Raw genomic sequence first — 10167 nt, forward strand, 5'->3', positions numbered from 1 at the left:
TAGGCTTGGCAGTTCATAGCCCCGGCACCTCTGGGCTTGCTGCATCAGTTATTAAAGTAAAATAATTGCTTGAACCCTGGCAGCTCTTTCATTACAAATTAAGCACCGGGCTTAAGCAAAATCTGGGTTCTAAATACCCCAATTTGAAAGTGCTTAAAATACTGATCCAACTCTTGTGCTTGAACTTATCCCTTGAGTACATATTAAAACAAGTAGAGGGTTTTTACATCATACTCAATATATTTACACAAGTTATTTATTGATAAGCGAAACAGGTTAGCCATTGAGGCATCAAAATAAAAGGTATAAGGTAAATGCTAATCTCGTGTTTTGTTATACTTAGAGAGATTCTTAATTGTAACTCCCTAATTAATTCTGGAATTTTACTAATATAGCAGATATTACATTTTTTGTGTTTTGCAGGGGAATATTGGATTGACCCTAACCAGGGTTGTGTTGAAGATGCTGTAAAAGTCTACTGCAACATGGAAACTGGAGAGTCTTGTATTTCTGCAAATCCATCTAGCATACCACGCAAAACATGGTGGACTAGTAGATCATCTGACCTCAAGCCTGTATGGTATGGCCTTGATATGAACAGGGGATCACAGGTAACTAAATATATTTAATTGGGATAAAATAGGGGTGATAAAATTTGTAATGGATTTTTTAACATTTAAATAAGATAATTTTATTTAAATTAAATACAGATTTGTTTGTTTTTTTAAATAAACCCATTTAAAATTAAATTTGAAATTGACAGCATGTATTAAGGCCCAAACTTATTATAACCTATTGAAATCATTCAAATTAAGTACAAAAATTAATAGTAAGTAAGTGGTATATATTTGCTACCAAGTTTTGAAGGAAGTCAAACCACTGAAGTCACTGGCTAAGACCTGGAACCATAATTTGTTGAAATGCTAAACCAGCTTTTGATAACAGTAACCTCTTCTGTAGATGCAGAGAGAATATTTTCTTTATTTAAGTTTATTCAACTATATCAGTTCAATGACTAGTTCATTCAAAGTTAAGAAACTGATTGGGAACTGAAAAAGCAGGAAAACCTCTGCCAATCTATGAATAAAAACTAGGTGTGAAAGGGTGGGATCTAGTTTAACATCCTGAAGGACATAGTGGCCAGAAAGAATCAGTTTAATTCACTAACTGCAGATACTTCCTTTGGTTAATAAATCAGTTAGTTTTAAACACAAAACGTGTTTTGATTAACCTTTTGACAAACTGATTTTTCTTATGTATACAGCACATTTAATATAGTTTTATTTAATAAAATAAAATAAAATTCTGTTTTTGTGCATTTTAATTGAATTTGAATTTCCATCCAAATAGAGCTTGATACAAATCACAAGTGGAAAAACCAAGCAGCATCTAGTAAATAAATGCATTATTTGCCATTTTCTAACATAATAAAAATGTAAAAATTAAGAATATGAATAAATGTAAATTAAACTACATACATGCATAAATAAATGTGTACAGACATAGTGTATCCTGCTGGTTAGCAAAAAGAAGCACCAAATTCAGTATGAGGGCTATATTTAGTTGAAAATCAACATGTTTTAAAGATTACCAACCAATGAAAATCAACCTGTCCTTAAAAACTAACTAAAAAATACAAATGCAAAACATGAGTAAAATCAATTATTTAAATCAAAGTTTCTTGCTTGCTATTTTAAATAGCTTTGATTTAAATCAATCCACCCTGTGAGAAGGCTTTTCTCCAGATTCTTTTTTTGTTTTGTTTTTGGATATTGCCTACTATTCTGAACAGATCATTCTATGATAAGAACTTTATAAATACTGGAAGACAGACTGACTGGCATTCAAGCTGTTACTTACTTGATTCAAAAATATTGTTTACTCTTCACAAATATAAAACTTCCTTTTGTATCCCTAAATTCTTTTCCAAAAATGTGGTTGCACAAACAAAATGTTGGAATCAAAATGCCTAATCATGCAGTCCCTATGCAGACAAAACTCCTGTTGATTATGTTCATATAACATCACCATACAAAATACCAGGCTTCCAGAATGAGCTTCGGAACACTCACTTCCTGGGCCACTGAAGATCATTCTGAAGAATTCCTGTGAGGGGCATTAAAGGCAGTAGTTGCTGTGGTTACTAGCATCTCACAGTAATATTTTACAGATTTGAGGATATTTAAGCAATTATCAGATGCTGGAAGGGAGGTAGAGTTCACCACCAAAAACACCGTAAAAGAATATTTAATATTTTGGCAACACAATCAGATCTGATACCAGTATAACCTTCATAATATTCACTTGCAAACTCTAGAGACTGGTAGTTGAAAAGAAATTTCCAGACTTGACTGAGTATAACTAGCATATGTTATAAAAAGATATTACAGCTAGAGAATAATTTCCTCCTCTTTGTACATTATCTGGTTTGTGGAAAGCATACATTTTCCAGCCAATATTACATTTTTACACTGCAGTCACTCAAACTATATGAATAAAATGAAAAATATAAAGGAAGGAAAAACTCAGAATATTAGCAAAATGTCTGATTTCTGATTATTCACAGAGAAGAGTGCAAATAGCTAACAATGTGCAATGTCAAGGTCACAAGATATAAGCCTTTTTTCTAGCTCCAGTCTAAGTCATTTGTTCTGATAAAATCCGCAGGTGGAAGTGTAGCTAATTTAATATATTCAAACTTTTTTGGTTACTGTTGATATTACTGAATAAATATATGTAAAATAATATCCTAGAATTACAATAAAATAGTTACATATTAAAAATGTTTTGTGATTGACATCTATTATATAGTTTGAGGCTGCTATAATGAGCTATTACATTTAATGTTAAAGGCACTAATGCTGCTTTGAGTTTCTTCACATTGGACCCTTGTGCCCATTCAGAATCCTGTTAACTTTGATAGGGATCTATTGGGATGTGCATGTGGCGCTCAGTGGAGGATCAGAGCCTTAGCTTAAAAGGTACTACGTGTTATGGCCAAAATTTTCCAAAGTGGCCTCAATTTCTGGATACTCAGCTTGTAGCAAATTACTAAAGAATTCTAATGATTCTTGGACTTGATGCATCTGGAAACCATTAATATTACTTACATCCACAAACTTTATATGAATTCATGTAACCTAAGATAATCTGTCTTGTATCTTTGCAGTTTGTCTATGGAGACAGTGAGTCACCCAATACAGCTGTCACCCAAATGACCTTTCTGCGCCTTCTGTCAAAGGAAGCCTCCCAGAATATCACATACCATTGTAAAAACAGTATAGGGTATATGGATGACCAGTCTAAAAACCTGAAGAAAGCTGTCATTCTTAAGGGGGCTAATGACCTTGAGATCAAAGCAGAAGGAAACAATCGATTTAGATACACAGTCCTTCAGGACAGCTGCTCTGTAAGTTCTACCGTTTCAAAACTAATTTCATAATGTGGTATAGAGAAAACATTTTTTTTGTCCTTTAATATTTTCAGATCTTTCTCAAGTTGGAAAAAAATCTACAGAATTTTACATTTCTAATGTAATAATACTACAGAAATCCTTCCTGGGTGTCAGAATAATAGGATTTACAGGTGGAAAAGACATTTTGATCCAGATTTTCAGAGCTAGGTACACACAATTGAACTCTGATCAATTTAGAGGAATTATTAATTACTAGTTACTATTTTTTATTATTATACAAGGTCTGTGTCTCTTCTTCCCTCCTTTCACTCTTCCCCCCCCCTTGCTGCTGTGCTGATCACCCAAAAAATGCAGATAAATCCGAAATTAAATGTTTCTGTGCCAAATAAGTAGGACAATAGATATCGTGTACAGTTGCTAATCCATTGATACCTCTACTTAGATTGAACTGGAAAGGAGAGAAAGTCCACGATGTAAATAAGAAACAGCTTAGATCATTGAAATGTGGTGCTGGAAAGTTCTGAGCTTGCTTCAGCTAGTTCCTTTATGCTAGGAAAATTTAATATATTCTTTCCCTATTTTGGCATGCATTTATTTCCCCTGGTTGTTAACAGTAATTATGTTGAGCATCAGGACTTTTTAATGAAGACTGAAGTAAAATAGGCATTAAACACCTTCGTGTTTAGATGTCATTAATTATTAGCTTTCCTTTCCCACTAATAGCAGACCTACACTTTGCTCTGTCATTCTCTTGCTTCAAATGTATTTAGAGAACCTCGTCTTCTTGCCTTTTATGTCCCTTGCTAGGTGTAACTCATTATGTGCCTCAGCCTTTTTGATTTTGTCCGTACATGCTTGTGCTATTTTTTGTACTCCTTCTTAGCAATTTGTCCATGTTTCCCCTTTTAGCAGAATTTCTTTTTGATTTTCAGATGCAGCTGTATTAGCTCTTACTATTCTTCCTATCTTTCCTTCTCATTGGGTTAGTTTACAATTGTGCCTTTAATATTGTCTCCCTGAGAAACCACCAGCTCTCCTGAACTACTTTTTCCCTTAGATTTTCTTCCTCTGGGGCTTTACCTAACAGTGTTCTGTGTTTGCTAAAGTCTATCATCCTTATTCTGCAGCTCTCACACCTTTTTTTCTTTAGAACCATATTTGCTCTGAATTTCCTGCTGTACCATACCATTTTCAGCCTAGATATCCAAGTCCTGGTATTCTGTATAATTTTTTTTTTATATAAAATGAGAGGACATGGTTCTTTCCCAGAAGAAAGTGAGTGCTCTCGCCAGGTGAAAGGGGAGCAGCTGCCCTTAGTGGAAGAGTTTAAGTATCTAGGAGTCTTGTTCACGAGTGATGGTAAGCATGAGCATGAGATTGACAGGTGGATTAGTGCAGCGGCAGCAATGATGTGGGCACTGTACCGATCCATGGGAGCTAAGTTTTCAGATAATTTACAGGTCAATCTATGTCCTTATCCTCACCTATAGTCGTGAACTTTGGGTAATGACCAAAAGGATGAGATTGTGGGTACAAACAGTGGAAATGAGTTTTTCTGTAGGGTGGCAGGGCTGACTCTCCGAGATAGGATGAGGAGCTCGGCTATTCAGGAGAGCCTTGGAGTAGAGCTGCTACTTCTCTGGATTGAGAGGAGTCAGCTGAGGTGGTTTGGTTTCCTTTGGAAATATACCAGGCATGTCCCACTAGGAGGAGACCCCGAGGCTGACTCATGACATGCTGTGGAGGGATTATATCTCCCGGCTGGCCTGGGAAAGCCTGGGAATCCCCTAAGAGAAGATGGAACATGTTGCGGAAGAAAAGGAGTCTGGTCCTCCCTACTCTTCATGCTGCCACCACAACCCTCACCAGGAAAAGTGACATAAAGGAAAAGAAGAAGAGATTTTATTTTTGAATGAATGAGAATGCCTCCCTGCCCCCCCCCCCCCCAACTTCACTTTCAGCTTGATTGCATAGAAATATAGCCCAGTATTATTTATACATAGCAGTATTTATGTATACTAACACATCAAACAGAAATTAATTTGTTTTACTTTCAAAATTAATCTAATTTTAGGGCAGTAATATTGCTATTTAAGACTCAAGACTGAAGCTGATGACTTAAATGGGCGAGCATTTTTTATTTTTTAATTAAAAAGCTTCAGTAAATAATGTGCAATACAAGACGACATCTGGACTGTCTGTTACAGTTACCTAGTGTTGTTTACTTACTTATTAGCACTTTTCAAATGACCCTGAACCATGACGTAACATTTCCCTCACTTCTTTTTTAGAAACGTAATGGGAACGTGGGCAAGACTGTCTTTGAATACAGAACACAGAACGTGGCACGCTTACCTATCATAGATATTGCCCCAGTGGACGTTGGTGGTACAGACCAGGAATTTGGCATTGAGATTGGGCCTGTTTGTTTTGTGTAAAAGAAAGAGGAAAATATTACCATCACCACCACCACCACCTAAACTCAAGAACTTAGACTGATGGAAGTTAATCCTGAGACTCTTGAAGTAATGGCTGATATTGCATCAGCATTGTATGTACAGTTCTTTTTAAATGCCTGGCCTCCTTCAGAATATTTATTTTACTTACAGACCTTCAGTTTTAAATGATCTAACCAACTTTCTAGTGCAGCAGTACACTTTAAAAAGGACCAATGATTACCCTTTTAAAAAACTCTGAATGACAATTGTGGGGCTTTTATGCTCACCTTCTTTGAGTGTAATTCAAAATGTATAGGTATTCTAAATTGATAGTTTTAAATGTGGAGCTGTGTAAAACTCAAAGGAATACTTCTTTTGCTTGGATGCAGATTAAATAACAGAAAAGTAGAGCACTTTTGTGAACTCTCATTTATAACATTTGCAACCAAATATGCTTTTCCCCCACGCTGTTTAAATGAAGCCAATGTATTTGTTTTCTTGCCAGTATAACAGCCAGTCACAAAAAATCAGTTTCATTAATCGAACAATGCTTTTCAAGTGAAGCCATCTTAATTTGGTATTGTCCTTAGTGAAAGGCTTAACTATTCTATGTAAATGTAATAGTCTACACAGAAGTGGATGGCCTTGTATTTTATGAGACCCAGAAAAAATCCCTTCAGCATCATAAACTTTTATGAAATAAGAAAATTCTGGAGTTAATCTTTGAGTAGGTCTACATTTGAATTTTAAGGGTCTGTCCTTCTCCCTCCTGACAATGTATGTACATAACTCCATACGCTTTCACTTGGAGGAGTATGTACTCTTAAATATGTCTAAAACATTATACCCAAGTGATTTCTTCAGTACTTGCCTAATCTAATAAGCCATTACATATAATGTCATAAGTTTGTTGTCAGCTTACCTGTGTCGTCAGTCATTCACATGTGTATCAGAACAAAGGGTCAGAGACTCACTGTTGCAGAGATGACTTTTTAGTCGACAACCGGTCATGCATCACCAGTAATTTTGACCTATGAGCCCTGAATTGTCAGGGCAAAAAATGATCCATCATGTCTTAGCATGAGCTACCTCATCTCTAAAAGCTGGGATGCATTTAATATTCTTGTTTTTATTTTAGATACTAAAAGGTGCTATATGCTTCTGTTGTAATTCCAAATATGGAGATAGGCAGGGCAAAAATAAAAATAAAAAAAAAAAAAAATTAAGTGATGGTGCTAAAATGACTTCTGTAAAAGCCTGATGAAATAAAGATATTTACCAACAACATTGTTTTGAAGAGTAAAGCTGTTAGACTTCCAGTGTTTGAAAAAACAGTGTTACAGTGCATTATATCTGTTGGTCATACACTATATGGAAATTTTTGTAATACCAACATGTTTTATTACATGAAGCGTGTGGGTGCAAACATAATTTGAGGGGGTTTTTCTGTTTCTTTATTGCATTTGTGCTCGCCAATGTTTTGTTTGTCTCTTTAAAAAAAAAAAAAAAAAAAAGCCAGCTAGGGCTATCCCAAAAGAAAAGCCATGCACATAGCTTTGTTCATGTATCTTTGCAAAGCATTTAATTAAATACATGCTTCTTGTTATGTCAGTGGTTTCCTTTTTGTAAAATTCCTTCCAACGTATCCCATATCAGTTCATTGCTGGGGGAAAGCAGAATTATTTTATATTTTTGTTGCTGTTTTAAATGATTTATGTGTTTTGTACAATGTGCACCTAAAATATTTTATATATTGGATTATAGAGGAAATTTTGAGTGATATCCTTTTTTTTGTTGCAAATCCACAAGGTAGAAGTCAAATTGCACCAAATTATCATCATCTATCCTATTAAAGCTGCCAAGATTATACTCTTTGGAAGTCCAGGATGACAGAATTTTTATTCATGATTGAATAAAATATGATGATCAAATCAGTATGTCAGTTTAAATGATCTCTGGTGTTAAAAATGTAATATATAGACCATTTCCAAAGTTATACGTGCAGTAATCAAGATAATCAAAAATGAATGTTTAAATAATCAGTCATTCCAAAATTGTAATTGTTCTATCACTGTAAATTTTAAGTGTGTATGTGTGCACATCTGTATACAGTAGATATACACAGTGACCCCCAAAAATGTTCAGAGGTTCACATGGGCATAATCTATTCTGTCTCTATGACAAAGGCTCAGTTCTGTGATTTTTCACTAGGGCAAAACTTCCATTAAAATCTGGTTAGAGTAAAGTCTGCAGGATAGGTTCCTTCAGAGCTGATGGGCAATCTAATCATGGCTGAATGCCTGTGATGAACAGTGTTTAGTACATACTACTTTATCAGAAATGTCAATATTGCTCACTGGTGGTAGTTTGTCAGATGGTATTGTCCTGGGGTTTATTCAGAGGCATAAAATAAAGAGAAGTAAACCAAGGATGAATCTTTTACTTTGTTTCAAGATTTAAAGTACTTTAGTCTCTGACCTTCATCAGCTGGAGTAACATAATCCAGAAATAATACCCTCCAGCATACTTTAGAGCAGATGGATTTTAGGTATAAAGGATGCATTATGATCGTTTTGTTCTTACCAAACCTCTCTATTCATGTTCTTAATAGATGCTCATGCTGTACTGAAGCACTTCCTTGATGGGGGCTCCCTGAGCATTCTGTGACTTCATTAGGGGAGACCTTTAACTAAAGTGTCCCAATGTAATATTCTGTTAAAGACATTTCTGGAGATTAACGAGAAAATAATGCCCAAATACTGCCAGCAGGGACTCAATATTTCTAGAAATTTGTGCCACCGTGAAGCAGAATATTTTCAGAAAAATTAATTGAGGGTCAAGTTGTTGGAGATCCATGTGTCTGTCCTTTAACAAATTCTTCAAAAGCATGCATACACATACACTTGGATGCACGTTATATCTCTTTTTTCTAAATAATATGGAAGCACCACACACAGTTCCATTGTCGAGGCTGAGTTTTGCACTTCAAACAGAGATTTAACCACTGTGTCATGTATGAAGAACGTGGAGTATCCTCCCCAAAAATACAATATTATTTCTGAGAATTTAAAAGTTAATTGGTTAGTTCAAGTTAAAATTAATTAAAGGCTGGGTCCTTTAAGAAATTTAGTACCCCATTTCATCATCATGAATGAACTTAGTAACAAAATAAGACATTTCAATTTTCCTTACCGAAAGCTTGTGCATAGGCTACATTTGAATCAACTCTTTAAAGATTAATGGTCACTTCCTGCCATTATTCTTCATTACTGACAATTTCTTCTTCAGCAAGGCTGACAAATAATGGTTTGCTTCATAGAATTCCACAAAGAACTGCCTGTGTTCAAAATGGCTGCCATCTCCTATTTGTTCTCAGGGAAGGTGAGGTTCCAGGGCTGCCACTGGCAAAGAAAGAGCCTTTTTTTCCCAAATGTAGTGTAGTTGTAGCCTGCAATCAGCTTGTGTGTTGGACCTGCATATTAGAGAGACAAGGTGGGAGAGGTAATGTCTTTTATTGGACCAACTTTCATTGGTGACAGAGACAAGCTTTTGAGCCACACAGGACTCTTCTTCTGGTCTGGAAAAGGTACTCCTAGCATCACAGCAAAAAGTAGTTAGCTACTCCACCTTAAATAGTTCCTCACAATATGTGCTACTATTTATGCTAGACGATGTGTTCCACCTTGCATTTTCCAGTGGTGTGGTGGAAGTACTTTTCCCAGACCTGAAGAAGAGCTCTGCATGGTATAAAAATTTGTCTAGTTCACCAACAAAAGCTGGTCCATTAAAAGATATTACCTCATCCACCTTGTCTCTCTTTTTTTCCCCAAATGGCCACTTACTAACACCCATTGTTCCTAATGGGAGTGAAACCAAGTTTGCTTGAGTGAGAGGTGATGGTGAAATGTTACATGGAAATGTACACTTTAGGCATCTCCATCCTGTAGTGACATTTTGAGGAACTCTGCATAATTGTAGAATGAGGGTCCACTGACCCTTGCACTCCACCAGGGTATGGAGCATCAGAGGACAAACCTTGTGGCCACAGACTGCTGACTTCGCATAGTACCAGGGCCCGGGGTGCTGAGAGGGTGAGCTGGGCGTTGTAGCTGCAGCCTTGCACTCTGCCAGGAATGGACAGAGTCAGACAGGCACGTGGGGGCCTCAAACCCTACCTGAAGCCAGGAGGCTACTGGGAGCTGCTCACCCAAGAGCATAAACAGCATTCTCACAGCAAGGAGAAGAACCTGCCCAGCCTACTACAGGGTGCAAAGATACCAGAGGCCCCCCCCCCCACGAAAAAAGCAAGTGCTA

At 36.3% G+C, this 10167-nt stretch overlaps 1 protein-coding gene across 1 annotated transcript in view; it reads left to right on the top strand.

The window, feature by feature from the left end:
• The window catches only part of LOC137153562 (collagen alpha-2(V) chain), a 76639-nt gene extending 68313 nt beyond the window's left edge, over window positions 1–8326 (top strand). The window contains exons 47-49 of the mRNA XM_067549045.1: window positions 424–611; window positions 3170–3409; window positions 5707–8326. Coding sequence (XP_067405146.1) covers window positions 424–611; window positions 3170–3409; window positions 5707–5853 — 575 coding nt within the window. The 3' untranslated portion in view covers window positions 5854–8326. The remainder of the gene's footprint in view (window positions 1–423; window positions 612–3169; window positions 3410–5706) is intronic.
• Window positions 8327–10167: the final 1841 nt, after the last annotated feature.

This window comes from Emydura macquarii, unplaced genomic scaffold, assembly GCF_026122565.2.
Source record: "Emydura macquarii macquarii isolate MOO-44397 ecotype Brisbane River unplaced genomic scaffold, CSIRO-AGI_Emac_v2 contig_1253, whole genome shotgun sequence".
NCBI classification, from domain to species: domain Eukaryota; kingdom Metazoa; phylum Chordata; order Testudines; family Chelidae; genus Emydura; species Emydura macquarii.